The sequence below is a fragment of the Agelaius phoeniceus genome, chromosome 6 (assembly GCF_051311805.1).
Source record: "Agelaius phoeniceus isolate bAgePho1 chromosome 6, bAgePho1.hap1, whole genome shotgun sequence".
NCBI classification, from domain to species: Eukaryota; Metazoa; Chordata; class Aves; order Passeriformes; family Icteridae; genus Agelaius; species Agelaius phoeniceus.
In genome coordinates this window covers 1,026,461-1,047,498 of record NC_135270.1, presented here as the reverse complement: position 1 = coordinate 1,047,498, position 21,038 = coordinate 1,026,461, and the positions used below count along the sequence as shown (strand labels likewise).

Sequence of the window (21,038 nt, the reverse complement as noted above, 5' to 3'; positions counted from 1 at the left end):
CACCACAGAAAGAGACAAAAGCAGAAATGTTAAAAGGTCTATCTCCCATCCTTCCCCAAGACTGTTGGATCAGTCTTTTTTAAGTGCTCTCTAATCTGATGTTTCTAACTCCCTCTGTCTTCTGCCATCTCTACCTGTTTCTACTTTACTCCAATTCTCTCCACCTGTTTTCCTATGTTTCTCTCCCCCCTATTGCTCTACCCACCTACCTCTCTCCCTTCTCTTCCTCCATTTCTCTCTCTCCCTCTCTCTATCCCTCTCCATCCCTTTATCTCCCCCATTTCTCCCTCTCTCCATCCCCCTCTCTCCATTTCTCTCTCTCTCTCTTAATTTCAGTTCCACGTGTCCAGAAGGAACTGTGCTCCTCCCCAAGGCCTGTACTATGTGGAGTTACACAGCGCTCTGAACTGTGTGCTGTAATACAGAAGACTGTTACAAACACCAGGGTAGACCATAGCTAAGGGTGTCATCACAGCACTTCCATGGGATGGAAAAGCCATAGGAAGAAATTGCTGAGTGTTACGCAAAGAGACCAATGTCATGCCCAAGATGTCTTCATACATCAGCAGCACTGGTCAGACAGGGGTCATGCATCTCCCCTCACTGGCACCAGGAAAAAAAAAAAGAAACTGAGCAAACCCACCTTTGTATCGAGAGCCTTTTTTATGCTGATTCGTCTCTGAATTCTAGCTTCTCCTCTTTCAATCTGAGCCATGATCTTCTCTATGTCTTGGAGTTCATTGCATCTTTCCCAGAACACAGCTAAGAAAAGAACAACTTCTTAGTATCTTATCATGCATTGTAAAAGTCAGGGGTTTAACCTTAAAAAAAGGACGTTAGCTGTTCCTTCCTTTTACCAGAGCTTACTGCTGTGTAACAACAGACATGCCTTGAGCTGGTAAGAAACCTTCCCTTCCAGCTACCATGTGCTGCAGTAGTACAAATGCTGTTTTGAAGAGGGTAGATATAGGAATCTTCAGTTTAAGTGAGGTACAATACAGGCCAGTAAGACTTTTGTGTGTCAGTCTCCTCAAAGGAAACAAAGCTTCTTCAAATGAAAACGGATGTAACAGAATACAGTTTTATCAATAGAAGCAAGAGGGCAACTGAGTGCCCGAAGACAAGCAAGTGCCTGAAAGACCATTAGGTGTTTAAATAAGGGGTTTTTGTACAAGATTTTTGCACATTTTCAACTTGCTCTGTACCTTTAGAAATGTAGTGCCAGGACTTTGCAGCTACACTACAGTGGAAAAAAATCTCTTCTAATGCGAGGTTAAGACTCAGGTTACCAGTGGTGGCTGTAGGTTCAATCGTGATGTATTTACTGAGTTCTGCTCTCGAGGAGGAGGTAAAGGTTAACTTCTCATTAATGAATACAAGGAAAAGGGAAATCTCTTCAGCTAAGCAGTGTTTCTCAGCATTTCCCTTTGCAAAAATTAACAAGAACTGAAGACAGTGCTACCCAGTTAGATTCAGGATACAGTGAAGTGGCTCAGCAGGAGTTTAGGTGTGCATTTTAGTACAGCCTTAGTTGTGCAGGCGGTAATGATGGTAAAAGACAGAGCAGCAGATCCAAAATACATCAATATAATTCTACCCCAAAAATCTTAGAACAGCAGTGTAAGAAATTCTCAGCAGTAGGATGTTACCATGTTCTCAGGCAGTTCAAATGAGCCAAGCAGAGTTAGATACTCTCAGAGCTGAGTACAGAATTAAGTTACCTGAATACTCAATGACTTCCTCTGGGGTTTTTCCTTTGACTTCTCGTGCTATATTTTCAATGTCATCACGGCCCCACTTCTCATTGGCTTTGAGGAACTGGTTGAAATCTCTCTTATTCCAGTTAGTGAAGCCCTATACAGCAATCAAGAGGAAACATTGCACAGAGGTTCAGGATTTGTCCATCTCCAAATTTGATTCAACTGGTTTCTTGAAATTGCCTGTAACACTTCCATCATTCCACAGTGTTAAACCTTTTCTTTCTCTGCAGTTTAATTTAGTAGAACTCTTTTTATACTGCAGTCACTGTAATTTAGTAGAACTCTTTTTATACTGCAGTCACTGTAGTCTCTCTATTTCAATACTGCAAAATGACTAGCACTAGTTCTTTATTTACCTAGTAATTTCTGGTAAGTTTTCAGCTGAAAAATTAATCCCTCCTCCTAATAGTCTCTCTGTGGGATTACTTTCTAAGAAAAAAAAATTGCTCAAGTGAAAGTAGTGTAATGGCTTTTGTTTTGTCAAAAAGGCCCCCCAAGTGCCTCACAGACACCCTCAGCCATTGCATCATTGCAGTGACCACTGCATGGTCACTCTCCCTCAGAAGGACTAAAGCCACCTTGTGATGGTGATTTTCAGCAGAGACACAAGTAGCACTGCTGAAGTCATGAGCTAAAGTAGGTTCATTTCATATTACCAGTAGCTTTTACAAGTAGTGGGAAGTAGCAAGTTCTGCCAGCCATGTTGTGATTTAGCCACAGCTTACTGGACTGTACTGATTCCTGACCTCTGTGATTCTGGTGTCTCCACAGTGAGCTGTTCCAGCTCATTACTACGCAAGCAAGAAATCCTGTCCTGTAATTCCGATCCCCTGCCAAAATACAACGTGTAAATAAAATATCCAAATAAGGCATATCAAGCATTCACCTGGTTTTAAATTATTTAAATATACAGGCTTCCTAATTATATACTTATTCAGCTCACACCCTCTTTTAGTGAGGGGAACTATCCACTACCAGATGTGGTTTAGGAAAACTGACTGTTCAGACCCCAAGATTCACTTCCATAAGGGTGTGAAACTGAGGCAGAATATGTGCATTAAATCATGTGGAATGCAGCACACCCAGCTCTGCAGCCATTCTGCAAGGTTTCATGGAAAGACATCACAGTCTATAGTGAATGCCAGACTAGGATTCAGGAGAATCCTTGGTGCACATTCCTCAAAGATATCCTATGACATAGGCCTATGACAAACCTAATGCTGGAAACTCTTTTCAGTCTGAACCAAACTGTGCAGATGTGTTAACTACGGCACATGCCGATCAGTGACCAAGAAATGCTCCCATAATGCTGTGAAACACAAAACAAGCTTTGGCTGATTTCAGTCTCACTGAAGAACCGACAATACCCGGGTTAGAAGTTTCTCTTTTTCTTCTAGTTCTTCATCATTAAGAGGTTCAGCCTCATCAATCTTAAGCTGCTCTTCCTTTTGTGCTTGGGCTGCATTTGGGAGATCAGGATTACGAGGTACCTGAAAGGTTTTGCACTTTATAAAACTGAATTAATTTTTCACAGATAATTACTAATTGTCACCTTTTTGTTAATATAACCTAATAGCTTCGACAGCTGAACATGATTTTATTTCATTTAAATTACTGTGAAAGGCTGGAAAAGTACTTATTCTCCTACTGTTGCATTAAACTGTTCCATTGCAAGAATTTAGAGAATAACACAGAAGGGACTGGACCTTAAAGATCACCTCTTTTCCAAGCCCCTGCTATGGGCAGGGCCACCTTCTGCTTAGACAAGGATGCTCAAAGGCTCGTCCAACGTGGCCTTGAACACTTCCAAGCAAGTGGAATGTGGGTCATCCACAGCTTCTCTGGGCAAATTGTGCCAGTGCCTCACCACACTCACAGTGAAGAATTTCCTTCCAATATCCAACCCAAACCTGCCCTCTGTCAGTTTAAAGCTGCTCCCTTGTAAAAAGTCCCTTTTCAGCTTTCCTGCAAGCCCCCTCTAGGTACTGAAAGGCTGCAATTTGGTTGCTCCAGAGCCTTTGCTTCTCCAGACTGAACAATCCCAACTCTCAGCCTTTCCTCCTAAGAGAGGTGCTCCAGCCCTCTGGTCAAGGAAATTCTTCAGTTACCTTGTAACCAATTGTTTTCCTGTCGTAGAGAATCTCTTTTTCCAACAGTTCAAACAGGCGAGGAGGAAAGAACTGGAAGTCCTGTACATTTGGCTGTTTTGGAGGCCGTGGAGCCTGAAACACAAAGCTTGCATTTGCTCCCTTTCACATCCAGAATCTGCTTGCTTGTAAGAAGTAATTTAAGTTTATGAGCAAACAAAAAGCATTATTGTTACAAAAATGCACTGTCTTAACTTGGGGGGAAAAAAGTCACACCATGCAAGACACACCAACCACCACAAAGAATTCTAAAAGTAAAAGAGCAGTGAGAGAAGGGGAAGAGAGGTCTTTTGGGAGGAGGTGGCTGGTGAAAAAGTCACACGTGTTTAAAGCATTAATCTTCCACAGGAAAATTTACAGCTGCTTAAATAAGAACCAGAAAAAACTTGATCTTAGCCTCCCTAATGTCTTACAAGTTTCATACTGTTCTTATTTTTTCTCACAGAAGTTTGTCTCAAGTCTTTTGGAAATTTTTTCTAAATTTAGATAGTCCCTCCACTTTATAAAAGTGAACAGAGCAGTTTTTATGACTCAAGACCTATTTGTTGCTTAGAGCTTCAGCCATTTACCATACATATTGAAAAAATTTATTTCTTTTGATTAGTCAACTCACCTTGGGTGCTTTTGGTTCACTGACTCGAAGAGCCTCTCTGAAGTAAGCATCCACAGCATAATTGGCTTTTCTTTCTCTTTTAGGTGGTTCAATCCACTCTGTAAATGCCAACTATAAAAACAAAACCCATCACCCCCAAAACCAAAAATTATGTCTTGCAAGATCATGAGACCAGCTACAAGTTTTATGTAAAATTAGATCTACATCTACTTCATTATAAGTGTTATAAGTGTTATTTAAACTATTTTCATAGATGACACTGTATTTTACTCAATACCTCTTAAATAAGTATGACTAAAACATGCAATTCAGGGCATTCCTCCAAAAGAAACTTAAAACATTACCTTCTGTTTTTCTCTGTAGTCTTCCCCTTCAAAATTATACACGCTAGATTCAGTATCCATAGTAAAATTCCTAAGGGAGCTTTCACCCATCTTTGAAAGTTTTTCGTTCATTTCCGCAGTCTTGGACAGGGGATACAGAAAAGAATAGTAGCCATTTGGATGGTACTTCATTATTTAACATCTCATTCCCAGATAGAACGGGAGCCATTTTGGAAGGCACGTCATTATTAAACACCTCATTCCAGAAAGGAGCCACTCTGAAAGGTACTTCATTTTAAAACATCCCATTGCCAGAAAGAAGAGGAGCCATTCTAGAAGGTACTTGACTATAAAACATCTTATTGACAACATCAGAAAAAACAGACACGATTGAGTAACACAAAAACCCTCTACAGCAAAAACCCCTTTTCTCTCCAGCTTGGAACCAAGTTATCATCCAGAGACTCACTATCTTGCCATCACATTCAAATCTACAGGTGAGCTTCCCCTTTTCAAACCTTCTCACCTTCTTTGCCCCTCTTTCCAAAATGTGATCAATATCTTCATCTGTAATCTCACTATCCTTTGAAGCAAACACGTGTGTTGCTCCATGTCTGATCATTTGCAGCATTTCATCCTTTCCAAGTTTATTCAGGTTTTGATCCACCAATCTTCCTAAAGATAAAAATGCTTGAGGATAGCAACTCACTGAAGAGTTTATGTTATGGAAGGAGCAATACAGGATTTTCTCCCCCTTATATTTCCACATACAAACTACATATTACTGATTCCAAGCAAGTCAACTAAGGTTACCTTACTTTTCTCTGTCTATTAGAAAAAGGAAAGGCATTCATTTAAATTTAAAGTGAAAGAAGAAACTGAGTGCTTTAAAAAGTCAAATCTGACTATATCCCACTAGGCAGGTAAGCAAAAAGTTAGTGAGGAAATGCCTACTCCTACAGTAAAACAAATTTCCAAGTGGATGAGGCCTTTGCACATGAACTCCCTTCAGAGTTCAGATGAGGCAAAAGCAACACTCCCACTGGTTCTTACTGGCTGATTCCACCATGATTTACAATGGGAGAAGAAGGGAATTTCATCCTAGATCCGAAGTGCCTTCATATAATACTTGCCTTGCTGGATGACTATGGAATCCAGGCGCAGTTTCATTTCTGCACGCTCCACTATCCTTTCCTCCACGGTATTGTCTGTAATAAACCTGAACACACGGACAGTCTTGGTCTGCCCAATTCTGTGCGCTCGATCCTGCCCAAAACAGTAACAAAAAAGTCAGCACTTGCCTTCCAGCATGACTACATAATGAGGTTTAAGATTTTCATTATTTACAGCACACAAATTTACAAAACAGAACAGCACAGGTTACTAAAATGTTTACAGCTATCCATGGCTACCCAAGATATTACATTTTTATCTACATTGCAGGTTTGGGGTTTTTTTTTTTCAATAACACTGACAGTGAGTGTGTCTCTATGTGTCATAGCTAAAAAACAGCAGGATTTGGGGTTTTTCATTAAATCACACACAGAGGAGAAGATTTGGATGCTTCTGACCTTAAGCAACCTTCTGTAGAATCAAAGCATGAAGAAATCATCTCTCTGCTGACCAAAAGCTGCCTTTCTCAAAATCCTTCAGTAGTGCCATGAATAGTTCAAGAAAAATACAATAACCCTGCCTCTCCTGACTAGTGAAACATGAACCACTGTGAGAATCAGTATTCTCAACACACACCTGTAGTGGTAGCTGGTACTGCCTCATTTGAGCTATTAGACACCAGTTCCTTCATTCTTTTGAAGTGATTTTTGCTAGAGTACTTGAGACCCACAGGTTAACTGAAATAATTTAAGACATTTCCAAGACTTCTCTCTGAAAGGCCTCATTTGTCAAAAAAAAAAAACCAAAAAAAACCCCAACCAAAAATCCAAAAATCCACTGGCAGTTTTTAGATAGCTTTGCTTTCTTAGGTGGTCACTAATGTCCTTGACATGTATCCAGGATGGAGATGCATCCACATCTACTTAAAAAAACCCCTAAGGATAGTTACTAAAATGAGATCCTTTCATTACCATCACCATAAAAGCAGTTTTTGAAAACTTTAATTCAACTTTTCTTTATCTCATTTTCAAGATCGCAGGAAAAACAGTGAAAACACATTCACCTCCACTCCCCACAACAGCTTTATAGTTTTGGGATTAACAACCTAGATTTAATTCATTTTTACTTACTCAAGTAGGCTATTTGCATTAAACAATACTATGAGGTGTAGCACACACCCAGCATTTCCCACTACATAAAACACTGTATAACCCAAATGTGACTGAGGACTAATGGTTCCACACAGTGGAAGCTGCACTTGAACTGAAAATTAGTCTTACAAATCCTGCTCCTGTGCTAAAATGGGAAAATACCAATTTATTTTGAAAGTACACATTTCTAGCAAAGTACTGTGAGAAAAAGAAAAACAAAACCCCATAATTTCCATCTGGAATCTTACCATAGCCTGGAGATCTACTTGTGGATTCCAGTCTGAATCAAAGAGAATTACAACATCAGCAGTAGCCAGATTGATTCCAAGACCTCCTGCTCGTGTACTCAACATGAACACAAATTTTGAGCTGTCAGGATCATTGAATGCATTAATGGAAGCCTAAATCAATGAAAAGAATGTATCAGTTAAACAAAATGTTTTACAAGTAGTATTTTTACATAAATACAATCCCTGAAGTTGTAAATACCTGTCGCTCATTGTGAGGAGTTTGTCCATCCAGTCTGCAATATTCGTAATTTCTCCACATACAGTAATCTTCCAAAATATCTAGAACTCTTGTCATCTGCCTGAAGATTAGAACCCTTGAGCCTGTTTGGGTAAAAAGGTTTCTTATGCTTTCACCAAAATGTAAGATTAAACAAACTCTCTAAGTCTGCACTACCAGAAAAGGAAGGAGGGCAATTCCATGTACTAAGAAGAAAAGTCGTTTGAATTTCAGACCCAAACTACAATGCAGGGCTGCAGCTGCTGCTGCCACAGCACATCCATGCCATAGGACACGTTTGTCTTACCCTGATATGTCACTGTCTAATTAATGGCTGGCTTCTCCTTTTCATTTTGTGTTGTACTCCTCAAGAAAAAGTTCCCAGACATGGCAGAGTAAGATGGTAACACAAATATAAAAACATTATCAAGTATAAATAATAAAATTTTGAAGTATTTGATTGTTTTGGATTTAAGATCTCTAGAAATAAAGTGAATTCTTCTTAAGTACTTGTCAGTTTACTGCCAAGAACAACTTAAATAAAAAAAAAAAAGAAAAGGTTCAGTACTTTATGCATATACACTCAGCCATTTCCAGTCTACTGGAGAAATTTAAGTAAAACACAGGATATAACAAAGTTTCTACTTCCTTTTGTCCTTTGGACTCAAGGGTTAATACTGAACTCTCTTGTTTAAGATGCTAATTTGATTTGAGACCAGTCCAGTATTAATTACAACACCTCATCAATAAACCTGATATCAGGAAGAAACCAAGATCAAAAAAGCACAGTAACCACTGAATTGCTTGGTTTTCAGTCTTGAGTTATACAGTCACAGCTGCTTGGATGATACCTAGATACAAAGTACAGTTTACTTCTATACTACAGAAGGTTGAGGTTTGGACGTGGTTTTGTTTTCCTGCAAAGTGTCCCCACTCACAAACCTACATCCAACTTCTTTAGCAAAGTTACTACTGTAAGCATACTCAAAAAATAGTGAGCTAAAAATTTATTCCAGTGTCAAAAACTCTGTTGCAAGTGACTTTTACAGTAATCCATTTCAAAGCTCAAATAACTTTAAAACAACTCAAGAGTTCCCCCATGTCTGAGTGTTTATAGAATACACAGAAAAACCTCAGGTACTGTTCAAAATCACATCCAGCAAGAAAGACCAACATTTCACACAGGATTTGACTTGAGCTATGTAGGAGGACTCTGAATCTGAAATGGTCCTTCATGGCAAATCAAAGGCGTGGCTAAAATACTACATAATTATATTTCAGATAGCTAAGAAAACTATGAAAGAAAATCTAAAGCCCCAATCAAATGATGTTTTTATGGTGTGAACTTAGCTGCGATGAAAAAGTGGGAAAAAAAAAGAAATCAAAACACTTCAACACAAAAAGCCATAATGGACTATTGATCCAAGCTGGTATCATACTAGAAACCAACAGTAATCCTGGCTAAAGTCCGCTGGGTTTTGCTCAGAATACACAAAAATATTACTGAACCAAAACCTCTCAAAACCCCAGAAAGGAGATGTATACCTTGTTCTTTCAACTTAGGCAGCAATTTGTCTAGAAGTACCATTTTGCCACTGTTAGTGACCAAATGCATGTCTGTTGTGTAAGGTGGGCCAGGCTCTGCTCCATCAAAGAGGTACGGGTGATTGCAGCATTTCCGCAGCTGCATCAGGATGTTCAGCAGTCTCATCTTGTCCAGCTTCCCAGCTGAGTTCAGGATATCTATATCCTTCATCAGGATTCGGGTATACCTACAGCACGGAAAGAAAAAAACCCTTCTGTTCACTCTAAAATGAAGCTGGGGGATGACTTACAAGCTGCATCTTTTGCTGGTGCAGAGGGAGGAGGAGGAAAGGTTTGAATACATGTAAGCCAGGAAAAGCCTGTGGGAGACAGAACCTGCCCTCAGCATCATGGCAGCCATGGGACATGGTTTGGGTGTCATTCTTTTGCCTCTGGGCAAGTCAGAAATGTAGCACAGACTCACAGAATCGATTGGGTTGCAAGAGAACTCTGAGATCATCAGTTCCAACCTTAGGCTAAACACCACCATCCACTGGGTGCCACATCCAGCTGTTTCCTCAATACCTCCAGAGATGGTGAATCCACCACCTGTCTGAGCAGTCTATTCCAATGCTTGACAACCCTTTCCATTAAGAGATTCCTCCTGATGCTTGACCTGAACCTCCCTTGGTGTAGTTTGAGGCCATTTCTTCTTGTTCTGTTGCCTGGGAGAAGAGGCTGATGACCCCCTCGGCTGCACCCTCCCATCCAGGAGTCGTGCAGAGCAAAAAGGTTCCTCCTGAACCTCCTCTCCTTTAAGCAAGAAGTTAAGCAAGTTTTCATAAGTCTTTAGGCTACAAATACTGTCTAAAGCTCACCCTTCTCTTCATTTAATCAGGTAAATCTCCCTGACATGCATGGTTCTGTCATAGCAGTGTCAGAAAGAAACAGGAATAAACTGGGAGTATACCAGAGAGAATAAATTGAGTTCTACACAACCTCCAAGTCACAGACAGCACATTCCTTCTGAGCCTGAACCACAGCCCAGTCAAGCACATGCATTAATTACCATTCTCGCTGCATTTTGCTGAGGCCCACATAAATTTTAACTTCCTTCTTTGGAGGCAAGCTTTTCTCCACATCAGCCTTGATGCGACGGAGAAGGAATGGTCGTAGCACCTGAAAGAGGTTCACCATTAAATGCATTTTGGAAACTGAAACACTGATCAGGTCAATGGATGAAGCAAAGAGCAGATATTCTCTATCACAGATACATGATCTAGTGTTAGACAATCTGAAAAAAAAAAAGCAACCTCTATGGAGAAATTATTTGCTATACATAGGATATACATGTGCTTTATTTGAAAGACTCAAAGATTAGGTCAAAATGATCTTTGACATGGTTCTGTGTCCTTGGACTTAATTTTGCTTGACTGAAAAGTTGTGGAATAATCTCTCTCATCCTAATAGTCTATCATAAGAAGTATTAGAAGAACTGTTTGGGATTTAACTTAGGTAAATGTAACCCTTGTATAAAAGGCAAAAGGACTCACCATAGGAAGGCGCTCCACCAGTTTTTGATCCCCTAGACAGTTGTTGGTATCAAATCACGAATCAAAATCCTGTATCAACAAAATCATTGGTTTATAAGAGGCTTCCTTTCAAGGTACAATAGCATCACAATGGTGAACAAATACAACTCTCATATGGCCAGGAAGTAAAAGAACAAATGACCTTATTTGGCCTATTTTATGAAAAGCTTTATAACAAACATTTCCAACTCCATCTATCACTTATCAGTAACTGATACCACTAACTATACATATCCAGGTCTACTTTCAAATTGGGAAAACCAGCAAAATTAATTTGATTCAGAAACAAAAGACTTACTTCAGCTGAGTTAAAGACATCTGGCAAAAGGAAGTTGAGAAGTGCCCAGAGTTCATGTAATTTTGTATGTAAAATGTTGTATGTAAAATCATGTAAATAAAATTGTTCTGAAGTGGAGTTCCAGTTAATAGCAGTCGGTTGGTAGTCTTGAATTCCCTTACAATTTCTGATAACTGAAGGACAGTGAGACATGTCCAAATATCAAACATATATATTTAAACATTACTAGTCCCTACACCATCAACTAAATAACCCACACAGATCTCTTGCTTAGTGTAAAATAAATTACCTTTGATTTTTCATTTTTAATCCTGTGGGCCTCATCTATAACAAGGTATCTCCAGTTGAACTTTTTGAATACTGACTTCTCTTTGATAAGCATTTCATATGATGTTACACAGACATCCCATTCTCCAGGCAGCAACACATCTCTCACAAAGGCAGCCTAGGTAACAAGGTGACAGCTGGTAACTGAGGCTTTGTCAAATTTAAAGGGAGTTAAGTTCCACTTTTTCCACAGGGAAAAGTCTAAGTACATGATATGATGTCCTCTGCCCTATGCAGGTCCATGATGCTCAATAAATAAGGGGAATTTCCTCAGTCAGAGACATAAAATCAGAGTGTTGCACCTATGCAAGGAGCAAATGATGTTTTGAAAAATGGGGCTCTTACACTGTATTATGTATAACACTTCTCCCCATCGCCGTTCATCCATCCAGATAAAATGGAACCTCTTTCCTCTTCAAATGTCAAATATGTAATAGATATTTGGAAATGGAAAGGATACCTTAGGGTACATGCTAATGTACTTCCTTCAATTAGGTTTTATGATTATGACCTTTATTCCAACAATAATTTAATGTTTTAATTAAATTTGCAACCATTTTCATTGCTGCAAGATGTCCTTCATCTCCCTCTACTGTAATTCAATGGAGTGGTTTTCAATCACAATCAGCAATATCTAACAAGAAATTTTAATACCTCTTTTCAGGAATCTAAAATGGATCTTTCATGTTTTAAAACAAACTTCATACCAGTGCTATGGCAAGGAATAATTCCCACCTCTACTGTAAGCAAATAATACACATTTTCCATTTTGGCAACCAGATGTGGAATATTAAATGTTAGTTACAAAAAGAAAATGAAAAGACTTAAACTCCTTTAAGTAAGAATGAGCAAAGTTGAAAAAATTAAAAATTAAACTAATAATCGCACCTTGGTAAAGAATATCCATTGGTAATTACAATGTCTCTTGACTTATGACATGTTTCTGACTAAACATCAAAATCTGAATGCAGGTTACTGGGTTCAGTCTTCATATATCTTTAACATCTCTGATTTTCAAGAATTCATTTGCTCAGAAAATATCCATTACATTTGAAATAATAATCATATTTGAACACCTTTTGACAATATTGTGATCTGCCCAGCCACAGACATTCAAAGGAGTGACTTACACAATGCAAAAGATTTCTGGAAATAGGTTACAGCAGAATATTACTTGTGCACTTACCAAAAATGCCAAAAATGTTGAAAATAGCATTTATTCTTTTGAAAACATCAGTCTAGCATTTATTCTTTGCAGCAATTTCTTCCCAAATCCACTCTTCTTGTTTCTGTACAGATGATTTCTTTTCAACCAGGGTTATGTTGCCTACAATAACAGCAACAAGGATGTTCAGGAAAGGGGAAAAAAAACACCAGAAAAAAAATGTACAGAATATTTAATTTGCAAGAAGAAAATAAACTACTGCTTTGCATTCTTTATGTAACAGCAGCAACTCTGCACACATTTGCACAGAAGGGGGAAGCACAGCAGCAGAAACAGGAAAACAGTTAATATTAACTCATCACCTTAGAAAAATAAAAAAATAGACAGTATTTTCCTCTTTCTTGCACATAGATTTAAAATTTCCTGGAAGGACATCCTAGACTTGCACCTCTTCTTTGGGTATTTTACTACAAGTCTACAGCTTGGCCTGCTCATCTTGCCCAATGACATGAGATACATGTGCTGCTTTTGACAGAACAGCGGGACATTTTTCTGAACAAACTCAACCACTGCTCCACTGCTTTGCCTGGCCATGTGCATATTTGGATTATTTTTGTGCCAACAATGCAAAATATTTTTTCCTTAATGACAGGTTTTATTTTTTATTTCTGCTGCCTCTAGTTATGAAATTCTCCAGAGAACCATTTACATGAGACAAAACTGATTCTCAGAAAATATATCAGAAATACCAAAGTAAGGAGAATGCATAATCTAGTGGATGAAAAAGATAAAATACCTTATCTACTTTGTGTCATATTCTGGCAATCAAATTATTGCACTTGCAGTATCCATCTCTGTCAATAGGATGGGTCACTGGCTTCTGCATTAAAAGCTCAGTTTAGCAAAATCATCACTATTTCTCAAAAAAAAAAAAGTTATGATCTCATTGAAGTCATGTAGGACAAATGAAATCACTGTTTTTTCAGGGAATTATTTGTCTCTCCCTCTTGGCGTGGTGTTGCCCCTTTTGAAGAAATGTATCTTAAATACTGTTTATTTTCTTTCTCTTTAAACTTGCTGTTAAGGCATATGCTTGCATCCCAGACACTCTTCATTAAACATTCCTGTGCTGATGCACAAGCATCATTACTCCCAGAAGAGTGGAGAAGTTTGAACTACCTCAAACATCACAGCAATTAAGGAGATCCACAGCTAGAGGAGATCCAGAAAAGCTTTTCATTTTGAACATCAAGTCTCATTATTCATATGCAACCAGCAAACCAGGTCATTGTTGCATTTATCCAACCAAGTTCTTGTCAAAGGGTGGGAAGGAAACTTGGAAAGGCTGAACTTGGGGCTCAGAAATCTGCTCCCAGCCTGCCTTCTGCTCCAAGTCAAGCTTGAACACCAGACAGCCACCGGTTACCCTTCAAAAGGAAGGTCAAGCTAATTAGTTGAGAGGATCTATAGAAGCATTTTATAACAACCAAATTAATACTAAATGAGTTCACAATGATTCATATTATTCCTGAACAATTAAAAATGACAGGGCCATTATTTTAAGTCTTGGTCCAGTTTACAGCTACCTATCCCACACCAGGAGATGTGCTGCTGAGCTAAAAATACATTTCATCATTGGGAGCAATGAATCTTGGGAGGAGTGGTATTTAAACCATCAGATATTTATGTGCAGCAAAAAGTGAAGCTCAATAAGTTTTCTGCCCTTTGTAGTTTTCTGCCCTTTCTAACAGATAAACTTGAAAATCCTAATCCCAGTCTCTTCTGTATAAGTCTCTTACAACTGAAATTTATTTATTGATTTTTGTTGTTTCTCACCAAACTGGGAATTGTAAAAATTTCATGGTTTGCATTTAAAGTCTGAATACATTGGACTTCATCTCCTAGCCACTGAATCTGGTTTGATAACCAGAGATAATTAGTAGCTTACATATTTAAAACAGAATTAGTGAAATCAGCAATGTAAAAAACATTCACTAGAAATTGATCTATTTTTCAGACAATTTTTTTGTTTTATTTTGGGTCTGCTTGTTCATTTGTTTGTTTGTTCCATAAGGGATAATAGATTTTGTAAGAAATTGAGACCCATATCATATATTTCTCTTCAATGCAACATAACTCAGTAATTCTAAGTTATATTCTATCCATTGCTGGTTCCGACTTTGACAATTTTTTGCAGCTCTGAATAATAATTTTAAATACAATTCTGGTGTCTCTTTCTAAAGAACACCTTTATTCTTTCAGGCAGGTGGAAGGTTAGTGCAGCCTGCCTGAACAGCAGATGGCCAGCAGCAAAGCTTTTCCCTGCTGACATGATTATAAAGGGAGCACACTGCTTTGAAACTGAGTTTGCTACTGCTCATAATCATAATCTACTGATTGATTTATAAAGCTCCACCTGAACATTTGCAGAATTTTACATCAAAGACATTTTTTCTTTCATATAAAAATACAGGAATTATTCTGAAAAAAGCATGATCCTGCAACATAGACCTTCCAAAGCATCCAAAGTCAAATCTCAAATGTTCCTGGTTTCCATCAGTAAAAATTTTTATTTTTCAGTAATATCTATCATGAAGCTGCCATTAGTTTTACCAGTCCTGATACTGATTTTCATGGCATTTTAAATAAAACTGAAACATTGTCCTCTAATTTTGCTTCTCTCAAGTAGTAGGATTAAAAACCATATGATTGTACATGTGAAAAAATTATGTTCAACTCTCAGTCACCCATTGTCCTTTCTCAGGTTGCTGTTATGTGACGTGGTATTTTGCTACCATGGAATATCTCAAATTGGAAGGGACACAGTTCGGTGCTCCTCACAGGACCACCTAAAGTTAAGCAGCATGACTGGACCATTGTCTGGATGCCCCTTGAATTCTGACAGGCTTGATGCCTATTATATTATAGAATATATATTTTAATGTAATTTGCATCAATGTATACTACAGGCCGATCTCTAAGTCTGACCTAATTGTCAAATATGGTATTAATAATCTTCTGACTTATTATAAGAAACATTTTGCAGATGTTTCCCACAAAAATTTAAAGGCAATGTTAGAGATTCCAATAAAGCTTATTCATAGCAGCTATGTCTCATATTTAATTTCATATTCTTCTAAAGCACCAAGTGCCCTGGCCTATTCTGTTTTCTTAGGAATCTGTGGAACACTATATTATTTATAAAATGTAATTAATTTTCGTTCAATCTATCCATTCATGGTGGCTTAAAAGAAAAAGCTATAATCCACCTTACTGCTTTTGTTGCATGCTCACTATTTACATTTTTGTGTAAAATCTCATTATTCAGACTGCTGATTGAATAACTTTGAAGTGTTTTGTGTCTCATTAGCAATGCTGCTCATTATGCAGAGTATGATGACTAATGGAAAGCCTTTGCCTCACAGCTCCAGGTGATGGAGATTTTTTTTATCATAAGCTACTGTTCAGACATGAAATGATTATAGAAGTAACAATAAATAATTAAAAACTTAATTACAATTCCCTTTCAAGGATTGTCACCACTTTGCTGGTGTTTAGGTTTTGTTGTGATGCTGAATGCGGGTGTTCCCTTCTAAATGCACATAGTCTGGTATGACAAATATCAACTCCAAAAATGATACATTTCTATCAGTGACACAAAGTAAACAAGGGGGAGAAACCTCTGACAAAAGTTTTGAAAATGCTACAGTCCCTAATCCTTTAGATCAACACAGGCCAATTGCCTCAAAGTGGGAATCCTAATACTAATAATGCTTCCTTTAAACCAAATAATGCTCCAGATAGCCTCAAGATATGGAAAACTTGCATTCCTTACATTAAAAAACATAATATTATATTTTTTCTTTTTCTACATGGAAAAATACATCCCAACAAGGTGATCTATGCAATAGTACCAATAAAGGGAAAACCTCAGCCCAAGCAGAAATAGATACAGTTACACACGGTCTTCATCAGAAGTCATGTGTATGATTTCTTCACACCAGATAAATAAGGAATCCAGTAGGGACATAATAAATGCTCTGGAAAAAAACATCTGATTTGCTTTCCCCGAAAGGTCAACCATGACTTTGTTATCCATCAAGTTTGTAATAGATTATGAAAACAAGAATTTCCAGTTGGGTTTCACGGCATTTAGTGCATTTTCCAGGGTTTCAGCTCTGTGATAGAGAGCATTCAATTTTGCTAAAGTATCTCTAATTTCCATCATTAGGAACAGCTCTTTTTTAAGAAAAGAGGTGAATCCAATTTTGTTTTGCTTGTTTGTTACATATTGTAGTTTTTGATTAATAGCTACTTTACATACAAAACATTCAGTGCCGTCCCTCTACAAAAATTGCATCATTAAATGTTTTTAAAAATCATGATCCCTGGAAGAATTTGTCTACTTGTATTTTATGAACTATTTCCTGAGTTAAAATGAAAACCAGAGTTAAGCTGTCAAAGAAAAATAAAAGACATCCTGAAAAGACACAGAACTAAAAGGAGCCTATTTTTAGTTTAAAGGAAGTACAAATGTACCACACTTGAATCATTATCCTCATCAGGATGACAGGTGATGCCAGGATAATAAATAAAGTCTCTGATTAGAAATGAAATTGCTATGACAAAATCCAACGGCCACAAAGCCTTCAGATTCCCCTCTCTGTCGTCTGCATACATTCTTCCTCTTCCTCCACAATAAACTGTCTATTGATTCTAATTCAAGGATACACTGCAGGGAAGAATCAGCAAAGATCAACATGAGAAAACAAAGCAAACAAAAATAAGACATACAGCTGTCAGTATAAAATTTTCTAGCCACAAAGCGAGCCTAAGGAGGAGACACCAACTGTACCAGTGAGAACACAGGAAAGCCTTTTGGCAACAGTTAGTTCTGGTTTACCAAAACACCAAAGTGAGAAGATTGCCACTCTGTGCTACAGATCTCCACTCTAAATCAGGAAATGCAATAATAACTTCAAACACACACTGCAGATTCCCTTCTCAGGAAAGGAGAGCAGCCCTGCTGCTATGCTGGTACTACAGCCACAAAAGGACCTACCCATGTAGGTCCCATTTTCAGGAAGCAAAATGCAATTGCAGGGATATTCCAATAGCAGCAAGCCCAAGCAAATGTGTCTCAAATTATTCTTCCTTGGCTGTGTTGTTTATGACTAAACTGCATCACAAGCAGCAGTAAGTGCACTTTGAACAATCATGTGACATTTAATTAATTAACCATAACCATTGTTTACATGTAAATCAGGTACTCATTAGAGAATTAGAAAATCATTTCTTTTGAAGTGGGATTATTTTTATCCATTTGACTGATAAACTTAACTCTTCATTATATTACTCTTTGCCATCTAAATTAGTATCAGTAGGATTTGATATGACCACATACACAGATGGCTGCAGAAGCTGAGAACAGAGACCACCTTCTTATTTAAACTGAAGTAAGTGAAAATACTTCTTCCGTTTCTCAGATTTTGCCTTCAGGAAACACAAATCTGCAAGTTCCAATGGGTTAGATGAGATTGAAAGTATATTGAGCATCTTTGACCTAAGGTGTGGGCTTTTCCACCTATACTGCAGGGTGGCTTTTCTTATTAATTGCATTTACAGCCCTTTGTAAATGTGTTTGAGGATTGCTCATTTCCACAGTCTAGGGCTGGAGAAATGAAATCACAATAAACTGATCTTTTGTGCCCCACCAATCAATAATGACAAACCACAGAAGTCCTTGTACTACTGGAATGCACCAAGGACAGTCCTGAGCACTCAGCCAGGCTGCAGCATGGTTTAAATGGCTGCCCTGGTAAGATCTTTGTGCATTCCTTTATTTTCCTAATAGAGACTCCTATAATATCTGAAGCTAATTTGTCATAAAATACTTGTCTTCTGTCTCAGTGTGTCTTACAGTACCCTCTTCTCTCCTAAGTATTTACACAAGTAATGACTTGAGGGGCAGAAGGAGGCAGAGATTTTCCAATGCCTTTCTTCTTCTCCGCCTGGGTTACAGTTTCAGCCAGCAAAGCAAGGCTTGTAACAAAGAAAATTCATATGAATTCAGTTCCATTGTACTCCACGTATCAAAGCTCAGGTCCCAAAAAAATTCAACCTAATTTTTAAATATTCTCTTCAAAGCTCACAAAGCTCAGGGTGCAACTTTCTTCATTCCTCAGTTCTCAGAGTAATAAAATTCAGTGGTGTTTATTGGCTCGCCTGGAGCTGCTCAACTTTTTCTGCTTTGGTTGCTGTGGGACTTGATATTTTAAAAGTTTTCATTGACTTGAGTGCAGAGTTGTTACCTTTACTGGCAATAGCAATCTACAGCCAAATTTATATAGCTATGATGGTAATTTCAATAGCTAGCCTGTTTTCTCAGTTTCATAATATTACTCTGTTATTAAACTTTTATAGCAGAAACTCTTAAATAAGTATCTCCAGCATTTCTACACACCTTAGAAAAATGGCTCTCATAACTGGATACTCAATACTGTCACCTATCAGAATGTGGTCTTATTATTTCTGTTTGGTTCTGTTCTATTTTGCTCTTTCTTTGTACATTTACGTATTCTACAGCTACACAAAATATTACTATTACCACCCCTCCCAATGTTGTGAATCTAGGCATTCAGTCCAATACCACATCAGGTTGCTCCTTTCATGACCTGCCCATTAGAATGTAATTTGCTGTGCAATGCTGGTAAGAACGTTAAGAGTTAATAATTTGTCCAGCCCTCTTTAACAGCCTAGAAATATGGACGGTACAGATATGACTTATATGTGTGACTTATATGTATGGTCACAAGGGTTTTCAGGATGAAGAAGAGATGAGAATGTTGACTCCATGATCAGAAGGCTTGATTTATTATTTTATATGTTACATTAAGACTATACTAAAAAGAAATAGAAAGGAAAAGGTTTCTTCAGAAGCTAGCTAAGCTAAGAATAGAAAAGAAGGACTAACAAAGATCTGTGTCTCAGACAGAGAGCAAGAGCCAGCTCTGCCATGAGTGGTCAGTAAATCCAAACATCCACAGGAGACCAATCACCTGTTGCATTGCACAGCAGCAGATAACCATTGGTTACTTTTGGTTGCTGAAACTGCAGCTTCTCACAAGGAAAAATCCTAAGAAAGGATTTTTCATGAAAGATGTCTGCAACATATACGCACTTGTTGACTGCTGAAAAAAAATGAATTATTGTCCTTAATACAATTATTAAGGACAATACAATTGGAATTAAGGGAGGAATCTGACTTGGACCTGAGGCCACTGCCCTTTGTGTTCAATGATTTGGTTTGATTTTACACTGGATGTCTAAGAGTCAGGAGCCCAATGGTGGCAGCTGAGCCAATGGCTTTTTTTTCAGCTGAGTGGGTTAACAGCATGTGTATTTTTTTTTTTATTTCAAAAAACGAGGCTAAAGCATTTTCACACAACATCCACTTTAAATTAGTGGAGAGCAGGTCTCTGAAACTTGGAATGTTTCCCAGACAAAACACAATCCACAAAGCTGTAACTTGTTCAAGAACTGATAGCAGAAGTTAGAATATGTTCCTGATGAAGCTGTAAACTTCAGCTGGTAGACTTCTCAAAATAAGGCTCAATGCTCCTGCTTAGTGATGAGTGGGATGAAAAGCACTTCCATCTGTTGTATTGTGCAGAAATAACATCACCTTCAGAGAGAAAGCTCTTAACCTGTTTGCTTTTGCTGGAATGAAAAAACCAATTCAGCAATTGATATTTTGGAAACAAGTCCCCAGTAATCATAATATTTTTTTGGATGCCAGATGGCCTGGCCTGCTCTCCTAGTCTGTGCATCAGAATAACTAAACGCTTGTATTTCTTGATGTGTCCTTTTAGGGGTGAAAATGAATATATAAACTCATGAAAATTAGAAGCTCTGAGATGAAACCTCAGTCCTGCTGAACTCATGGACAATTCTGCCATTGATTCAGCACTGTTACATTTTCATCACTGCTACATCCCAGAGTTGAAAATATGTCTGGTTTATTTTGACAATGGCATTTCCAGACAGATAGATTGTTTCCTCATATTATTGCTTCAACAGACAATCCTTAGGAACTGAGAGTGCTCTAAAAATCATTTTATGACAGTTGGCAAAGGCATGTCCAAAGTGGCAAAATCAATCTTTTTTGGACTATTATTTTGAGTGACATATTTTATAATGCTTTCTTTGTTAAACTGTAAACATACATACTGCATTGCTCATATTTACAGGTCAGTACCTATGCAGTATACAATTGATAACCTGTAAAAAAACAGGTGCTTTAAAAGCTTCCTGAAACAAAAGTTTGATTTCAAATGTTTCTCTTCACAATTTCTTGCAAATGAGCATCATAATCCACTCATCTGAAAAAAATGTAGTGTTTTGGAGGTGTTTACAAATGTACCCAGATTTCACCTAAATTTTAAGTTCCCTAAAGACTGGGGCAATGAAAATAAATTTGAGAGTTTCATAGGCACTCAGCAGAGTAAGATAGAAATGT

The 21,038-nt window shown here is 37.9% G+C and overlaps 1 protein-coding gene across 1 annotated transcript; it reads right to left on the bottom strand.

The window, feature by feature from the left end:
- Nucleotides 1–571: 571 nt before the first annotated feature.
- Nucleotides 572–7,757, bottom strand: LOC129121091 (SWI/SNF-related matrix-associated actin-dependent regulator of chromatin subfamily A member 5-like). The gene is made up of 10 exons (XM_054633977.2): nt 7,597–7,757; nt 7,356–7,508; nt 5,973–6,109; nt 5,370–5,514; nt 4,865–4,984; nt 4,521–4,631; nt 3,869–3,982; nt 3,128–3,250; nt 1,722–1,854; nt 572–762 (listed from the first exon to the last, which is right to left on the bottom strand). The coding sequence occupies exons 1-10, from the start codon at nt 7,690–7,692 to the stop codon at nt 587–589; spliced, it is 1,308 nt and encodes a 435-aa protein (XP_054489952.2). The 5' UTR covers nt 7,693–7,757; the 3' UTR covers nt 572–586.
- Nucleotides 7,758–21,038: the final 13,281 nt, after the last annotated feature.

Excerpts from the sequence above, each read along its gene's own strand:
- LOC129121091 (XM_054633977.2), bottom strand. The coding sequence starts at position 7,692 with ATGACAAGAGTTCTAGATATTTTGGAAGATTACTGTATGTGGAGAAAT. Across the intron at positions 5,515-5,972 it reads ATAGTCATCCAGCAAGGCAA|ATTGGTGGATCAAAACCTGA; the intron begins GTATTATATGAA and ends ATCTTTAGGAAG. Across the intron at positions 1,855-3,127 it reads AAGAGAAACTTCTAACCCGG|GGCTTCACTAACTGGAATAA; the intron begins GTATTGTCGGTT and ends ATTGCTGTATAG.